This window comes from Scyliorhinus torazame, chromosome 3 (assembly GCF_047496885.1).
Source record: "Scyliorhinus torazame isolate Kashiwa2021f chromosome 3, sScyTor2.1, whole genome shotgun sequence".
Taxonomy (NCBI): Eukaryota; Metazoa; Chordata; class Chondrichthyes; order Carcharhiniformes; family Scyliorhinidae; genus Scyliorhinus; species Scyliorhinus torazame.
Window position 1 is genome coordinate 307,983,736 of NC_092709.1, and position 19,737 is coordinate 308,003,472.

At 45.7% G+C, this 19,737-nt stretch overlaps 1 protein-coding gene across 4 annotated transcripts in view; it reads left to right on the top strand.

The window, feature by feature from the left end:
• Window positions 1-19,737, top strand: part of ccdc142 (coiled-coil domain containing 142) — a 302,979-nt gene that overhangs the window by 213,589 nt on the left and 69,653 nt on the right. For all 4 annotated transcript variants that reach the window (XM_072497531.1, XM_072497533.1, XM_072497532.1 and 1 more), the window contains one exon: window positions 15,680-15,829. In XM_072497531.1, the coding sequence (XP_072353632.1) occupies window positions 15,680-15,829 (150 nt within the window). The remainder of the gene's footprint in view (window positions 1-15,679; window positions 15,830-19,737) is intronic.

Here is a 19,737-nt window from a genome sequence, read left to right on the forward strand (position 1 = left end):
CTGTACCCCCTTTAAAATTGTAGCATTATTTTGTATTGTCGAAACTCTTTCCTCCTGCCAAAATGCATCGAGCAGGGAAATTTTGAAGAGTATTGAATTAAGGGTTTTATAGAACTGGTTGGGAAGAAAATAATGAAAAGTGCAGGACTTCAAAGTTAACAATTACACTTGACATATTTCATAGAATTCTTTGAAGAGGTGACAGACATGGGAGAAATCCAAAGAATGTAATGTGGAAGAACTTCAGGAACACCATTTGAGAAGTTACCATGTGGAAGATTATAAGAGAAAATAAAGGGGAGCGGTAGTTTTTTCAGAGTAGTTAAAAGTGTCTCTTAATTGTTGGGTTCTGGAGGCTTTACTGTTCATTGTGTATATCACGGTTGTATCCACCATACAAACAATAGGGGACCCAGCCCAATCCCCGTGGTAAGCCACTGGACACTGGCTTCCAGTCACCAAAGTCAGCTTTCCTGGAAGAGAAATAGCAAAGGGAGTCGATGGGAATCAGGGGGGAAAACTGAGGAACAGCACAAAGGAAGATGGTTGTGGTGGTTGGAGGTCAGTCATCTCAGCTCCAGGACATCACTGCAGGGGTTCCTCAGGGTAGTGTCCTTGGCCCAACCATCTTCAGCTGCCTCATCATTGACCTCTGTTCCATCATATGATCAGAAGTGAGGATGTTCGCAGATGACTGACTGCACAATGTTCAGCACCATTTGTGATGTCCAAATGTAGCAAGACCGGGCAATAACCAGGCCTGGGCTGACAAGTGGCAAGTTATATTCGTGCCACACAAGTGCCAGGCAGTGACCATCGCCCCTTGACATTCAATGGCATTACTATCGCTGAATCCCCCATAATCAACATCCTGTGGATTACCATTGATCAGAAACTGAGCTGGACTATACGATCTTGACCTATACAAGAAATCTAGGTACGACTTCTGCAAAGCCGTCAGGGACGCCAAGAGAACATTCCAGACTAAGCTAGAGTCACAGACTAACAACACTGACTCTCGTTGGTTGTGGCAAGGCTTAAACAATATAATGGGCTACAAAGAAAAGCTGAGTAGAATCTCTGGCAACAGCGCACCCCTCCCCGATGAACTCAATGCATTCTATGCTCGGTTCGACAGGAAACCAACAAAACGTTGTCAACTGCCCCAACAGCCTCGGATACACCCATACCTACCGCCACAGTTTCTGAAGTCAGATCGGCCTTCTTGAAAGTGAATCTTCGGAAAGCAATGGGTCCTGACAGAATCCCTGGTCGTGCATCCAGATCCTTGCGCGGACCAATTGGCGGGTGTGTTGGCAGACATCTTCAACCTCTCCCTACCCCTTTCCGAGGTTTACACCTGCTTCAAGATCACCATCATACTGGTGCCAAAGAAGAACCAGGCAACATACTTAACGACTACCATCCGATGGCCTTGACATCTATCATAGAGAGGTTGGTCAGGAGACACATCAACTCTATACTCCCAGAATGCCGTGATCCACTGCAATTCGCATACCTCCACAACGGTCCACAGCAGACGCTATCTCCCTGGCCCTACATTAATGCCTGGGGCAGCTCGTCAACAAGGACTCCTACTTAGACTCCTATTCATTGACTACAGCTCTGCCTTCAATACCAAAATCCCAGCCAAGCTCGTATCAAAACTCAAAAACCTAGGACTTGGCTCCTCCCTCTGCAAGTAAATCCTCTACTTCATGACCTATAGACCACAATCAGTAAGGATAAACAACAACACCTCCTCCATGATAGTCCTCAATACAGAGGCCCCGCAAAGCTGTGTACTTAGCCCCCTATTATATTCCCTATACACACACGACTGTGTGGCAAAATGTGGCTCCAACTCCATCGACAGGTTTGCTGATGTCACGATCGTAGTGGGTCGGATCTCAAACAACGATGAGTCAGAGTAGAGGAGGGAGATAGAAAACCTAGTGGCATGGTGTAACAACAGCAATCTCTCCCTCAATATCAGCAAAACTAAAGAGCTGGTCATTGATTTCAGGAAGCGAAGAGTCGTACACACCCCTGTCTATTTGGACTTTCAGAAGGCGTTTGACAAAATCCCGCATAAGAGATTATTGTGCAAGATTAAAGTGCATGGGATTGGGAGAAGTGTATTGAGGTGGATAGAAAACTGGTTGGCAGAGAGGAAACAAAAAGTAGGAATTAATGGGTCCTTTTCAAATTGGCAGGCAGTAACTAGTGGGGTGCCACAGGGATCGGTCCTGGGACCCCAGCTATTCACAATATATATTAATGATTTGGATGAGGGGAACAAAATATAACATCTCAAAGTTTGCAGACGATACCAAGTTGGGTGGGAGGGTGAGCTGTGATGAGGATGCAGAGATCCTACAGCATGATCTGGACAGGTTGGGCAAAAAGGGCAGCACGGTAGCGTGGTGGTTAGCACAATTGCTTCACAGCTCCAGGGTCCCAGGTTCGATTCCCGGCTTGGGTCACTGTCTAGGCGGAGTCTGCACGTTCTCCCCGTGTGTGCGTGGGTTTCCTACGGGTGCTCCGGTTTCCTCCCGCAGTCCAAAGATGTGCAGGTTAGGTGGATTGGTCATGCTAAATTGCCCTTAGTGTCCAAAATTGCCCTTAGTGTTGGGTCAGGTTACTGGGTTATGGGGATAGGGTGGAGGTGTGGGCTTGGGTAGGGTGCTCTTTCAAAGAGCCGGTGCAGACTCGATGGGCCGAATGGCCTCCTTCTGCACTGTAAATTCTATGATTCTATGGTCAATGGCAGATGCAGTATAATTTGGATGTGTGAGGTTATTCACTTTGGAAGCAAAAGCAGGAAGGCAGATTACTACCTGAACGACTGTAAATTGGGAGAGGGGAATGTGCAGCGGGACCTGGGTGTCCTTGTGCACTAGTCGCTGAAGATAAGCATGCAGGTACATGAGGGGGTAAAGAAGGCTAATGGTATATTGACCTTCATTGCGAGAGATTTCGAGTACAGGAGCAGGGATGTGTTGTTGCAATTATACAGGGCCTTGGCGAGGCCACACCAAGAATATTGTTTTGGTCTCCTTTCCTGAGGAAGGATGTTCTTGCTCTTGAGGGAGTGCAGCGAAGGTTTACCAGACTGATTTCAGGAATGGCAGGTCTGTCATATGAGGAGAGATTGACTAGGTTAGGATTGTTCTCGCTGGAGTTCAGAAGAATATGGGGGGATCTCATAGAAACTTATAAAATTCTAACAGGACGAGACAGGTTAGATGCAGGGAGGATGTTCCCGATGGTGGGTTTGTCCAGAACCAGGGGTCACAGTCTGAGGATTCAGGGTGAAGCATTTTGGACAGAGGTGAGGAGACATTTCTTCACCCAAAGAGTGGTGAGCCTGTGGAATTCATTACCTCAGGAAATAGTTGATGCTAAAACATTGAATATATTCAAGAGGCGGGTAGATATAGCACTTGGGACGAATAAGATCAAACGTTGTGGGGAGAAAGTGGGTTTAGGCTATTGGATGATCAGCCATGATCGTGATAAATGGTGGAGCAGGCTCAATGGGCCAAAAGACCCCCCTCTTACTCCTATCTTCTATGTATCTATGTGTGCATCAATGGTGCCGAGTGGAGATGGTTGACACCTTCAGATTCCTGCACATCACCAACAATCTGTCCAGTCCACCCACGTTGACCAAGAAAGCACAACAGACCCACACTTCCTCAGGAAACTAAGGAAATTCGGCATGCCCACAGTGACTCTTACCAATTTTTATTGATGCACCACAGAAAGCATCCTCTCTGGCTGCATCACAGCTTGGTATGGCAACTGCTGGCCCAAGACCATAAGAAACTACAGAGTCTAGAACACAGCCCAGCTACTCGAACCAACCTCCCATCCATTGACTCTGTCTGCACCTCCTGCTGCCTTGGGAAAGCGGGCAGCATAATCAAAGACCCCTCCCAACCTCTTCAATCGGGCAGAAAATACAAAAGTCTGAGAACGCGCACTAACAGATCAAAAACAGTTTCTTCCCCAGACTGTTACCAGACTCCTGCATGACCCTCTTATGGAGTGAACTGATCTTTCGACACATCTTCTCTACTGTGTAGCACTACACTCCGTATGATTCACCTTATGTCTATGTATTTACATTGTGTATTTATCATATGTCCTATGTTCTTCATATATGGAACAATTTACCTGGACTGTACGCAGAACAATACTTTTCACTGTACCTCGGTACACGTGACAATAAATCTAAATCTAAACTATCCATTTTAATACTGTGGCTACCAGAGCAGGTCAAAGGCTTGGAATCCTACGGCGAGCAACTCATCTCCTGAGCCCCAAAGCCCATCCACCATCTACAAGGCACAAGTCAGGAGTGTAATGGATCAATTTCAACTTGCCTAGATGACTGCAGCTCCAACCACATTCAAGAAGCTCAACACCATCCAGGACAAAGTAGCCTGCTTGATTGCTCCCCCTTCCACAAACATTCAATTCCTCCCCCACCGACAAACAATATGCACTGCAAAAACTCGCCAAGGTTCCTTAGGCAGCACTTTCCAAACCCACGATCACTACCACCATTATTTAGACAGGCAAGAGCAGCAGATACCTGGGAACCCCACCACCTTGAGGTCCTCCTCCAAGTCACTCAGCACCCTGACTTGGGAATATATCATCATTCCTTCACTGTCGCTGGGTCAAAATCCTGGATCCTCCTCCTCAACAACACTGTGGGCGTACCTATACCTCAGAGACTGCAGTGGTTCGAGAAGGGAACTCACCACCTCCTTCTGAAGGGCAACTAGGAATAGGCAATAAATGCTGGTCTAACCAGTGACACCCAACTCCCATAAATGTATTTTCAAAAATTTAAGTACTAATACAATGGCAAAATACTGTGTATGTTGGAAATCTGAAGTAAGAACTCAAAAAGGTGGAAAAACCCAGCAGTTCAGGCAACATCTGTGGAGAGAAACAGAATTAATTGAACGGCCTCGTCGTGCCCTACTTGTTGATGTGACAAGGCCGTTAAATCCCGCCTCTCGCAAGATGTGCGATGCTCGGAATGCCTCTCAAGATTTAACAAGACCTCGCGAGGCGTCGCAATCCGAATCTTGCCCTCACTGGGCGAGATCTAGATTTACATATTTAAGTGAACAGTTAAGCTAATTAAAATATGATGCCGCCTGATGTTCCCGAGGCCCAGGAACGAATGGCAGCACCTGGGAAACCTTGCCATAATGCCATTTAGCACTGGTCCACACAAACGTAGACCATGCATAACGGCACCCAGGGGCTTCCCAGGCTGTCGGAGGCCCCCGTGTGGTTGGGCTGTGGCAGGATGGTACTCTGGCATCCCGACTGCCACCTGGGTGCCTTGGCACTGCCAGCCTGGCACCTTGGCACTGCCACCCAGGCACCCTGGTCATGCCACCCTGGCACCGCCAGGGTCCTTGATGGACACTGCCAGGGTGTCAGGCTGGCAGTGCCAAGGTGCCCGGTTGCTCATTGCTCAAGGATTCCCTAACACATAGGTTGGGGCAGTGGGTGGGGGGTGGGGGGCGTGGTTCGGAGGCCATGGTAGGGATGCTGAGAGGGGTCAAGAGATGGGGCAGCATTTAAAAAGAGCGCCTTGACCTATTCCTGCACTGACTGGGAAGGTAAGTGAGGCCTTGGCGGGATGTTCGCGAACAAGGCCGTGAAAAAAAAAGAGTCCCATTTGATAGCAGGGTTGTTTTCAGCGCTGCAGCTGCTGAGAAACATCCCACTAACCGCGCTCAAAAGGGACGCTTGCCCCTCCCCCCATTAAATCGTACTCAACACTTCAGGTCTGAAGAACTGAAGAAAGACAAAAATGTAAGAGTTTTTCAGCCAGTGGAAGGGAGGAGGGACAGGAAGAACAATGGAGAATCTCTGTGACTGGGTGGAGGGCAGAGGTGATTAAATAACAAAAGATTTCATGATGCAACAGCCAAATAGAATGGTATCCCCATTTTCAGCCGCCACCCACCCACCCCCCAAAATCCTGGACAGTCTCCCCCCCCCCCCCACCAGGCCTGATCCATGCCAGTACCAACCTGGCACCCTGGTACTGCCACCCTGGCAGTGTGCCTGGATGGCACTGCCAGGGTGCCATGCTGGCAGTGCCCGAGTGCCAAAGGGAATGTCAGGGTGCCACTTTGACCTGTCCCCAACCACTCGGGGGTCTCTACTGCCTGGGAGACCACCCCCTCCGCCCCCCTGCCAAGGTGTCATTACGACTGGTCCACGTTAGATCCCGGGAACCAGAGATTCCGCAGTAATGTTCTGTGTCACATGAGTTATTTAATATTCTATTTTCAAATAAGTATCTAATTCTCTTTGACAGAATAAATGTGCTTCAACATGTACCATAGAATTCCAGTTTCCTAACCTCCTGTTTAGTTCTTTGATTATCTTAAATTTGTGCCTTTTTGGTGCTGCCTTATTCACAAATGGAAATCACCACAATTTGCCTCATCCCATCTTGGGTGTTAGGATGATGGCTGTATACCACTTTCATTATTCACAATTTCACCTCAGCACCATGATCTGTTAATGCATTGGTACATGCTCTAGTTTCAGCGTTATATCTATATAAAAAATCAACGAAAAATGAATGAGCTTTATATAATGACTTCCTACCTTTTAAAATGTAATAATTGAAAAGGATTATTGCATTTAACCTCGTCTTCTTTTCCCAATTTATTTCTCTTCCTAGTTTAAAACAAACAGAAGAATAGACAGGATATCCAGTAATCAGCCCATATCATGTTGATTTTAATCTGCTTTGACATGCACAGACTCTCTTGTTGATGTGTCAGCTTTTCATTCTTTTTCCTTTTGGGGGAGCTGCCGCATCTTTACACTGGACTTTCCTCCATATAGCCCCACTGAAATAGTCACACGTTGATGCTCGGGCATATTACCCTGCTACACCACTACTTACATAAAATTAAAAACTCTCAGTTAATGATGTTTTAAAAATTGAATTTTTATTTATTTTGTTTTGATATGGTGCAATTCTGCTAATTGCTCTCACAGTGTGAAAAAGAAACCCCAAGAAATGTATTTTCAATTTGAAAATTGCCCATCCTACTTGACTTACTTCTTGCCAGCATTTTTGGCAGATACAATGTTAGCAATGAATTTCGGAGTTGAAGTTTTGATTACTTGTGGAGTAACATCTTTCCTTTTTATTTACTGATACAAATATCTAAATTTATACATGGATTATCACTGTATGGCCTGATAGAAGTAATAACTATCTTCATTGAATAACTCAATCAATAAAAATAACATGGAATGGTTTAGTTACACTCAAAATGTAAAGAAAATAAGATTGTGCAACTTGATCAACTAGCAGTTTAGCTCTGCATGAAAAATGTATTATTGCTAAATGTATTAGGGGCTTTTCACAGTAACTTCATTGAAGCCTACTTGTGACAATACGCGATTTTTTTCTTCTTCTTTCACCAATTTAAATTAAATGTTTACATAGTTACATTGTATTAGAAATATGATTTATATGGTAGTGAAATGAGAAATGTATTGATTCATTGGACCTCTAACATGCAATTCCAAGGGGTCTGTGTGTAGTCTGTGGCACGAGGTTAATAAAGAGCCCCCAGCATTAATCTCCATTCAGAATACTAAATATTTTTGCAGTTGTTTTTGAATGGTTGCGTGATGTTTAATTGTATCCTTATGCCTCTGTTCAAATCTCTTGGTGGAAGACTGAATTGAATCCTATCAGGATTGATTTACTGTCAAACTGATGCATTAATAAGGCCATCAGGGATAGTGGGACAATGTGAACAACCAGATTAAACTAACACTCAATTTACATTTATGAACTCAACTGGCACTCCCTGCTTAAAAATCAACTATTAGTGGTACACTTGGTGTAAATTCTAAAACCTGCTTTGATCTACTTGTAACTGTGCTGTCCTACCTACTATTAAAAGTAGTCAATAATAATTAAGAATTCGGTGACCTTTTCACCCTTCCATTTCAGCTATAATTATTAACTGTAGTTGCTGGGATGACCTTGAAACCAAGAGGAGAAAAGCCATTAATCAGATCAGAGGTTTGCAATGATCTGCATAAAATGTTAATTTGCAGAGGTTAAAAAAATCAGAAGCCAATAATATTCTGCAATTAAAGCTTCAATATAGCCATCAACAGCAGTATTTATACTAAACATTCATAATTACCAGCAATGTTGTTAGGAAGCCTACTCTTATTACAGACTTGTTGCCTATATTTTTTGTGAGCTTAGCTGCAACCCTTCGTCCAATTCAAGGTTTTCCTTGCAGTAGTGCAAGGACGTTTTCTTGTGATTCCTTTTATAGCTCATAAATGGAAGGGTCAGACAGAGGCAAATACAAATCTGCCTAGTTTGGGATAGGAGTGCATGGATCCAAATGCATGGAGTGCAGTAAACAAAGTTGTAGGCACAAGGAGTCATACGTACTATGACCGAGTGGCAAATAATAGACACTGGCTCAAAGAAGGGTGAGATTGGGAATTTAGTATTCCTGGCTACAAGGCAATAAGGAAGAAAAGGGATGGGAAAAATGGGAGCTGGGGGGGTGGATATGTTTGGATAGCGGCATTGATCAAAGAACTATTAAAGCACTGGAGAAAAGTGATGTCGTTCAGGGGTCAGCATTTGTTGCCGGTCCCTAATTGCCTTTGAGAAGCTGGTGCTCCGCAACTTCTTGAATCGCTGTAGTCCATCTGGTGCAATAACACCTACAGTGCTGTTGGGAAGGGAGTTCCAGGATTCTGATCCTGCGACAATGAAGGAACAGCAATATAGGATAGAATCTTCCATTTTAGAGTCAAAGTCCGGTGGCACGTGGAAAAGTCAGCTGATTCCTGCTGGCAACGGAATGGCTGAACACACACAATCTCCCCCGTTCAGCTCATAAATTATGCATCAGCAAGTTGCACAGTGAATCTCATCAAAAGCCAGGCAGGAAGTTGTATGCCACTCTGTTCCCTATTGGGGCCGAAAGTCCTCACACCATAATTAAATGGCATCCGGACAGCCATTCACTTAGTGTAGACCAGGCACTCTGCATTACTCTTCCAGGGTCCTTATGGCCACAGCCCGCACTGAAGAGACTGGCAGATATGAACAACCAAATCCTGGGACTTCCTATTAGGCTCCCAGACCAGACCCAACAGTAACGAGGATACTGGACCAAAACCACAATATTTTAGTTTATTTGTAAGATTGTACGGAAAGAATGATTTGCTCCAGGAGTGATTACATGAAGAAATAGGCCTTGGGTATTTTTAAAAACAAAACTTTACTTTGAATACAATATTACCTTTTTTAACTTCACACCAGAAAACAAAGCCTACAATTAGCCCTTAAACAGTACTGCTCAATTGTCCATTAAACAGGAAGAAAAGAAACATACAGCTTTCAATCTATCTTACTGTGGGAGAATTGTGGACTCCATGTCAGGCAGATCAGAATTCAACTCCTTTCTCTAAAGCTTCTCCAAAAAAACTGCTTCTTCAGAGCTATTCAAAATGTCTCTTTGCATTTCTTGGCTCCACCCAGCAATGACCTCATCTCCCCAAGCCAAAAAGCAAATGATCTCTCCAGGCTACAAAGCACATTAACTCACCAGGGACTTTCCCAGTCAAACCACATTCCATTAGTCCAGACTGAAAAACACATTCCTTTGTCAATTTCACCTTCTGGCTGCAAAAAGCACCCAGGTCCTGCAAAACAGAATTATTGTTTTTAAAAACATGACCACTGCAGTCATGCACCCCAGGCTTTTAACCCTTAAATTGCCCAATACTTAGAATCCATTATTCTTAAGGTCTTCCAATTGTCACATTCCGAAGGCACCATTGGCATTACCTTTCGCTCATTTCTAGATAAGAACATCGCCTGCAATGCAACCATAATCGGATAAATGCACACTGTTACAGTGGACCCTATTCACTAGCATCTTGACCGTTTTGAGGCCCTGTTGCCTCTTGCTGCTCATGCCTTTACTCCTTCTGGCCGGGTACCAACCTGCGATGATCCCTCCTTCGCCTCAACTGAAATGGGGAAGGTCTGTGATTGGATGGAAGATGGGAAATATTAAATAACAAAAGTGTTGGTTGGGCAGAGCCAAACAGACTAATAATGGGACAAGTAAAGAAACAAAAGATGGATCCAGAAGAGGTCTGAATGGCAAAATAGTGAACAGCTGTCGTCCAAAATCAAGTTCAAGAAAAACAAGATTAAGGTCAAAACATGCAAAGAAAAGGAATCAAAATGGGGGAGTTGAGATTACAATCTGAATTTTTTGAACTCGCTGCACAATTGAAAGATGAGGTGCTTTTCCTTCAACATGCATTGAATTTCATTGGAACACTGCAGTGGGCCGAGGCCAGAGATGTCAGTGTGGGAGCAAGGTGGAGAGTTAAAATGGCAGGCTACCAGAAGCGCGGGATTATCCTTGTGGAATGAACAGTGATGTTCCACAAAGCAGTCACCCAATCTGCATTTGGTCTCCCCAACATAGTAGAGACTGCATTGTGACCAGCGAAGGCATGATGCTAAATTGAAAGATGCATAAATCGCTGCTTGGTCTGGAAGGAATGTTTTGGTGCTTAATCATTGGTGAAAGAGAAGGTAAAAAGTCTTGGAAATGTGCTGTGGGAAGGGGACGGGGTGTTGGGTGATGGAGGAGTGGACCATGGTGTCGGGTGTGATGGAGATGTGGACCAGGGTGTTGCGCAGAGAACAGTCCCTTCGGAATGCTGGAAAGAGAGGTGAAAATGCGTTTGGTGGTGGCATCATGCTGGAGGTGCCAGAAATGGCAGAGGATGACTTGTTGAAAGTAGAGGTTGATGGGGTGGAAGGTGGTGTCAAGGGGAGCCTTGAAAACCTTTAGAAAACACTAGTTAGGCCTTAACTGCTCAACTGGAGTCTTGTGTACAGCTCTGCGAAGGTTTCCCAGAGAGTGAAGAAAAAATTTAGCAATTTCAGTTATGTAGAGAGACTGAAGAAACTGAGGCTATTCTCTTTAGAACAGAGAAAATATTTCATAAATGAATGGTTTTGAAACAGGGGAAACTGTTTCCAGTGGGGAAAGGCCACTGTAGGACAGAGATTTAAGATGATTGGAGAAAGAACCAGAGTTGACATGAAGCATGGTGGTAGCAAATACAATAATGACATTCAAAAGGGAATTGGTAAATGCTTTAAGGGGAAGAATTTACAGGGCTACGGGGAAGGTAAAGAGTGGTGGGATTAATTGGATTGTTCTATCAACTGTGGCTTCACAGCGCCAGAATCCCAGGTTCGATTCCCCGCTGGGTCACTGTCTGTGCGGAGTCTGCACATTCTCCCCATGTCTGCGTGGGTTTCCTCCAGGTGCTCCGGTTTGCTCCCACAGTCCAAAGGCGTGCAGGTTAGGTGGATTGGCCATGCTAAATTGCCCATAGTTTCCAAAAAGGTTAGGAGGGGTTATTGGGTTACGGGGATAGGGTGGAAGTGAGGGCTTAAATGGTTCGGTGCAGACTCGATGGGCCGAATGACCTCCTTCTGCACTGTATGTTCTCTGATCAATTAGCCATAGATCCATAGAAACGTTACAGTGCAAAAAGAAACCACTCAGTCCATTGTGTCTGCACTGGCCAAAAAGAGAAAAAAGAAGCTAACTACTCGTTTTTATTCCCATTTTCCAGCGTCTGGTCCATAGCCTTTCAGGTTACAGCACTTCAGGTGCAGATCCAGGCACTGTTTAAATGAGTTAAGTGTTTTAGTTTTGTACAGTGACTTTCAGATGCGCTCTGGGTGTAAAGGTTTTACCTCATGTCCCCTCTAATCCTTCAAGCAATCAATTTAAATCTGTGCCCCCTGGATAATCTGTGCCCCTTTGTAAGGTAACCGACATAAACACAATGGGCTGATTAGCCTCCTGTGTGTACCATTCTATGACTCATCGACAAATTGACAATCCTCTCCTCTCAGAAGCCCCACTCAATTTAAACTAGTTTACGATCTTATATTTATCCGTGTGGAAATTTCTTACAATTTATTTTTTTAATGCAATTTACTTTTGGAATAATATTGTAAAATCATCTCACTGTACAATGATGTCCTATATGTACCCCTTCCACCCCAATTTGGCTATCCTGCTACCCATCTTTCTAAAATCTCAGGAATAAATAAGTAATTAATTTCTATGGTTCCAGCCCCAACAGACAGAATAATTCACATTTTGGGAGTGAGTGCTTGAAATGTATAGTGGATACCATAAACTTCAGGTTAAGCTTCAGAACTTCATTGTTCTACATTACCTGTTGATAAAATTACTATCTCGTGCAGCCATCTTCTTTGCAATGAAGTTACTGTGAAAATCCCCTAGTCACCACACTACGGCACCTGTTCGGGTACTCTGAGGGAGAATTCAGAATATCCAATTCACCTTTCAGGACTTGTGGGAGGAAACCGGAGCATCCGGAGGAAACCCACGAGAACGTACAGACTCTGCACAGACAGTGTTTCATTATTAGGTCTGTGAAAGCAAAGCAATAGTAGCAAATATCATAGTGCTGCAAAATAACTGCCACATGATAAAATCATTGGGTGTTGTTTTCAGTTGTGCAAATTCAGAAAAACTTAAACACCCACACAATAATTGGCAAGAATTGGCATGTTTTTAATCAGTATTCATTTGACTCTCACCTTTCATAGAATGCGTACAGTGCAGAAGGAAGCCATTCAGCCTCTCGAGTCTGCACCAACTCTCCGAAAGAGTCCTCCGTCCCATCCCCGCAGACCCACCTAACTTGCACATCTTTGGAAACTATGGGACACGTTGTTTCCAAAGTTGCATTGAAAGATGTATCCAACACTAGCATAACCAGCGGCACGGTAGCACAGTGGTTAGCACAGCACCTGGGTCCCAGGTTCGATTCCCGGCTTGGGTCACTGTCTGTGTGGAGTCTGCACGTTCTCCCCGTGTCTGTGTCGGTTTCCTCCGTGTGCTTCGGTTTCCTCCCACAAGTCCAGAAAGACATGCTGTTAGGTGAATTGAACATTCTGAATTCTCCCTCTTGTGTACCCGAATAGGTACTGGAGTGTGGCGACTAGGGGATATTCACATTAATTTCATTGCAGTGTTAATGTAAGCCTACTTGTGACAATAATAAAGATTATTATAAAGATTATTATTATAAAATCTGTTGAAACAGGAGTCAGCGTGATCATTGTATTGTGCTTTGAAATACCCAAGGGCACTATTTTAATTAGTCATTTGGTAGTATAGAGCTTGAGCAAACGGAGGAGCTAGGAGACATCAATATTAGGTTCACATTGTAAGCATAGGCAGGATGGAAGTGCTCATTTTGAACAAAAGAAGGCATTTTCTTGAATGCCATCTTTCAAGGTCTTAGTACATATAGTGACTGGCTGATATCAGGATGCATGCTGATCTGCAGTGTGTTAGGATTCAAAAAGCAGGAGAAAGAGTAGAGATGTGGTAATCTCACTGTGCTGGTAATACATAGAACATAGAACATTACAGCGCAGTACAGGAGGCCCTTCGGCCCTCGATGTTGCGCCGACCGGTGAAACCACTCTAAAGCCCATCTACACTATTCCCTTATCGTCCATATGTCTATCCAATGGCCATTTGAATGCCCTTAATGTTGGCGAGTCCACTACTGTTGCAGGCAGGACATTCCACGCCCTTACTACTCTCTGAGTAAAAAACCTACCTCTGACATCTGTTCTATATCTATCTCCCCTAAATATAAAGCTATGTCCCCTCGTGCTAGACATCACCATCCGACGAAAAAGGCTCACTGTCCACCCTATCTAATCCTCTGATCATCTTGTATGCCGCAATTAAGTCACCTCTTAACCTTCTTCTCTCTAACGAAAACAGCCTCAAGTCCCTCAGCCTTTCCTCATAAGATCTTCCCTCCATACCAGGCAACATTCTGGTAAATCCCCTCAGCACCCTTTCCAATGCTTCCACATCCTTCCTATAATGCGGTGACCAGAATTGCAGGCAATACTCCAAATGCGGCCACACCAGAGTTTTTTACAGCTGCAACATGACCTCATGGCTCCAAAACTCAATCCCTCTACCAATAAAAGCTAACACACCATACGCCTTCTTAATAGCCCTCTCAACCTGGGTGGCAACTTTCAGGGATCTATGTACATGGACACCGAGATCCACACTACCAAGAATCTTACCATTAGCCCAGTACTCTGATTTCCTGTTATTCCTTCCAAAATGAATCACCTTACACTTTTCTGCATTAAACTCCATTTGCCACCTCTCAGCCCAGCTCTGCAGTTTATCTATGTCCCTCTGTAACCTAAAACATCCCTCCGCACTGTCCACAACTCCACCGACTTTAGTGTCATCTGCAAATTTACTCACCCATCCTTCTACGCCCTACTCCAGGTCATTTATAAAAATGACAAACAGCAGTGGCCCCAAAACAGATCCTTGTGGTACACCACTAGTAACTGGACTCCAGTCTGAACATTTCCCATCAACCACCACCCTTTGTCTTCTTCCAGCTAGCCAATTTCTGATCCAAACTGCTGAATCACCCTGAATTCCATGCTTCCGTATTTTCTGCAATAGCCTACCGTGGGGAACCTTATCAAATGCTTTACTGAAATCCATATACACCACATCAACTGCTTTACCCTCATCCACCTGTTTGGGTTTCACCCCCACAACCCAAAGATGTGCAGGGTAGGTGGATTGGTCTCGCTAAATTGCCCCTTAATTGGTAAAAAAAATAATTGGGTACTCTAAAAAAAATTTTTTAATGTGGCAGGATCTTTGTGTTCCTGGCCTTGCTGGATTCCTCAGCTATTTCCGCTTCTCCATAAGTAACAGTAGACCAGTTAATACTTCAGCCTGTTGGGATCTGTTCAGAACTAGCCTAATAGAATGGAGAACATGCAAAGTTTTGCCTGCCATGAGAATTCTACAGCAGCTAGCAAAGGTCAAAACCAGCTTCCTGAAGAAATCAAATACTCTACAGAATACAAGAAAAGAACAAAAAAAATACAATTTAAATACTTATTTGTGTAAATTGTAACATTCTGGTTAGAATCGCGCCACATTCTTATATGTTCTTTGTTTTACTTTGAAAGTAACAGCATGCTTTGCTTGGATTATTTGTACTATGTACTATAGTTTGTGTTATCATAACATAAAATGCAACTTGTTGTGATGGCAGTGTAAGATGACCCTTGGTATAAATGCTGCTCAGAATTACCAATAAGCAAACCATCTGTTGAATGTTCAATTCTATTTGTCAAAAGTTAACCAAGCTGCACTCTTGGCATAATTTAAATAACCAAAATAACTTTAAAATCAGTGGTATCAATCACAGCATAGTCCTAATTTTCATTAATTATTTGTTTAGCAAAGACCAGCCTGGTTCGACATACCAAAATTAGTATTGGCTCAGATTTATATTCAGTATATTCCTGGCACAAATATATTTATTTGCCTGTTGTCCTTTGTACTTTTTATACGCTGAATGTTTGCACATCACAGATACAGGGAGTCCTCAATACAGTATATATGTTTGGTTTACTTTGTTCCAGAAGAGTCCTAAAAGGTTTTTAGATTGCTTATAACTTATTTCTTTCACTTAGCTTCTCAGGGTTACGGCATCAAAGATGTTGCAGCTTGCAGAAACGTTCTGCTTTGAAGAAATGAGTAGCCAAGGAATACAGGAGACTTTGCTGTTGGCTCAAGTAACTACACTGGTGAAAGATCTCTGCTATGTTGCAGCCATCTTCAATGTAAGGAACCTTGCTTTTAATTCTTCAAAGCATTGTGATTTTGATAAAATCTCCATTTTATTTGGAGAATGTGGAAATGCTTTTTAATATCATAGAATTTACAGTGCAGAAGAAGGCCATTCGGCCCATCGAGTCTGCACCGGCCCTTGGAAAGAGCACCCTACCCAAGCCCACACCCCCACCCTATCCCCATAATCCCAGTAACCCCACCCAACACTAAGGGCAATTTTGGACACTAAGGGCAATTTAGCATGGCCAATCCACCTAACCTGCACATCTTTGGACTGTGGGAGGAAACCGGAGCACCCGGAGGAAACCCACGCACACACGGGGAGAACGTGCAGACTCCGCACAGACAGAGACCCAAGCCGGGAATCGAACCTGGGACCCTGGAGCTGTGAAGCAATGTTGCTAACCACCATGCTACCGTGCTGCCCATATATACACTAACAATACATTGCTTCGTAAAAGAGAATTTTGTTGAAATTGCACATTGGCAGTTTTAACAGTCAGTCGAAAGTGAACATTATGGGCGGAATCTTCGGGTCTCGTTACACTTGCGCTCAAGCCTAACGAGGCTGGTGAATAGCGGGAGAGGCCAAAAACGGGAACCGCGCGCGGCAGGCGCCAAACGGTTTGTGATACAACCAGCCCACTCCCGTAGACTAATTCGGAATCTCGCTGTAGCGTTTCCATACAATTAACAAGCGCCACCTTTCATCGAACAGCCTCCTGTCATTTACCGGCCTCCCGATTGGTACTCCTTTTTAAAAACTTGAACCTGAGGAAGGGCTTCTGTGGGGAGCCGAGGAGGGGAGTAGCAAACTTTGCTCATCGGCAAACAGACCGGGGGACACTGGGCTTGCCACCCCAGTGCTCGTCGTGGGGTGGGGGTTTCTCTGCAGGGGTGGAAGGGGGCAATCGCTCACGGCACCACCGTGCCAACCCTTGGATCCCAACCCCATGCCGGGGGCAATCCCTGGCCCTGCCCTGGCCAAGTGGATTCCTGTGGGTAGGCAGGCCATGTAGCACGAGGGACTCATTGTCTAGCATTCCGATCAAACCTTGATGCATGGACACTGTGTGGGAATCAACACCACACACGCAGCAGCGAACACCCAAGGGATGAGACACAGCCCTCCGGACACGGCGACGGGTGGATGGGTGCCAAGGGGACGGGGAGTTGCCTGAAGACACAGGCAAAGGGTCCCGGGATCAGCTGGCATTGTGGAAGAAAGTGACAGACGCATCATAGTGGTTGTGTAAAAAGTTGTTTAATGTGCTGTACAATACCCCATTCCTCATAGTGCTGCCCCCAAACCCCTGGCACCCATCACCTCCCTTACCCCAGTGCCCTCAGTGATGCTCAACGTGCTTGGCCCTCTTCAGATCTACCACTATGTCTTGGTGTTTCCCCAGGATGCACATCTGAGGTGGGGGCAGGCAGCTGCTTACCTCGTTCATGTCCTTCGGTGCCCTGGCAGCGTCCTCTGGGGCCGGAGGGCCCTGGCTCACTTGTTGACGGCACATGCACAGCCGTGCCGCCCTGTCCCGTGTGCTGACCCTGCGACGCAGCCTCATCAGAGGGGTGGAACTCGGGAGTGCTGGTGGCCACCACCAACTCCCCATGGGATGGGTCAGGATTGGTAGTCAGCTCCCTCTCCTCCCGGTCGGTGCCCATAGGGCCCTGGAGTCGCCTTGGGACAGAGGGGCAGCTGGTTTGGGCCCCGGCTGTCCCTGCACCACCTGGCTCTGCCAGCCTTGGTGGTTCCCCATGATCCGCACCATCGTGTCGAAGCCTTCGGTGATGCTCCTCAGTGACTGGGGCACATCCCCCAGTGACCTGACGATGCTCTGCAGTGTCTCAACCATGCCCACCCTTCGACTGGGTCAGGCTCCTCAGCAATTCCAATCTGAGAGCGGGACATGTCCCGCTGAACCTCATCAAGGTCAGCCTAGTACTGGGTGACATCCCCCAGTGAGACAGACATACTGCTGAGACCCTCAGCCATCGTCATCACCGACTGCGCAACGCCTTAGAGACCTTCACTCATGGTGCCGACGCTGTGCACCAGGCTCTCCACTGCGGTCAGCAATCTAGCAGTGTTGGCCTCAGTGACACTCTTTGCCCGTGCCATCTCCTGCGCACCCGTAGCCTCTGTGACTCCTACAATCGGCAGTGGATCTGCTGGAGTGATGCTGACATCTCCCTCTGAATGCCCGGCTGCTCCCTATCATCTCCATCAGCTCTGGGAAACTCTGTACCAGAGGCTCAGCATCAGGCTGGGACCCAGCTGAGTCCAGGGATCCAGCAGACCTCCGACTGCTGTCCTGCCTGGGGGTTCCTGCCTCCACCTGATCTACATCATCAGCAGTGTGGTGCTCACCAGATTGTGCCCCAGAACCCTGACCACTAACATTTCCCACCAAAGTGTGTGTATCTGCGCTGGTGGATTATGGGGATGACAGCTGTGCCGCGACTATAATGGTTGCATCCTCAGAGCTCTGCCCCGAGGTGTTCTCCTCGGAGTCAGGAGAGGGGGCCGCCCGGGATGGGCCAGCGCCGTCAGCCGGAGGTCCTGCAGAAGAATGGGAGGGATGGGTCAGTCAGTAAGGCAATCACTACTCACGTTTGACAGGTCCTCCGGTGGGGCCCATGTGGTTCCACACCTCTGCGCGGTCTGCCAGCCTCCGCATGCATGGCCTGTCCTCGGCCACACCAGTCACCTCCAGGGCCCGTTCCTCGAAGGAGGTGAGAATTCCCAAGTCCGGCACCCCACCGCCAGTCTGGGTCCTCTCCCGCCGATTATGGCAGAGCTTTTCCTGAAGGGACACAGAGAGGGCATCGTTAGCCACACGCGAGGTTCACAGTTGTTGGGCGGTGGCTGTCGAGCACGGTCACGGCTAATCAGCTGACGAGCTGGCATTCGGGGCATGAAGCATGTGAGGCCTCGTGAAGTGGACCAATTAATGTTGAATAGTGTTTCCAACCTCACCGGGCTGAGCGCCGGGATACACGTGGCAATTCCCGCTCACTACAGCAATTGAATATTTCTGGAGAATCGCACCCTATGCCACAATTAAACAGCGCTTTGGCACAAATTTACAGAAAACTCCAGAGTATATGTTGCCCCATATAGTGAACTGAGCAATTAGTTATCCCTTACTTGTTACATTCCTTTTTAAACCTATTTTGCTGTGGCATTTTTAAGTACTGTAATTCAACAACATTTTGTCTACTGCACATTTTCCATCTGTATAACAGTTGCGAATATGTGTGGTGTTTTCATTCGATGGGTCTAACCAATTGAAAAAATATTTTGATAAGGGAACCAGTCATGCAAAGTGGAACATAATAGGTTTTCATATTAACATTCCTCTGTTTTAGACACGAGTGAACCAGAATGACCCTTTTTATACTTCCTCCAAACAGACATGTTTTTCCAACAAAATGAAAGTAGTACTAATATTTGATTTCAACTGATAATATGTCAATATGTATCTATATTTTGCTGGCTTGCTCTGTCCTAGCCTGTAGGTTTGTTATCTAAATTTTTCATGATTCTGGAGCGTTTTCTTTCTCATTGATCAGGTATTTTTACCCTGTTTTTAGAATTTACAGTTGACAAACAGGACAACTCTGATCTACTTAATGGGCCATTACCCTCTTCCAATCATTACCCTTTGATTTCAGACTCAAGCCTGCCAAATCTTAGCTTTCCCTTGTGGTGTAGTGGCTTTGTTTGTTTCTCTTGGTGGTATAGTGGCTGGCTTAAAACCTACTGCCTTGGATCTCAGCTGTGTCCTGGCAGTGGCCTTGTTCCAAATCTAGGGCCAGCATTAACATCATGGGGGAGAACAGGGTCTGGGTTGGTTGGCCGAGGGGGTGGGGGTTGATGATGACCTAA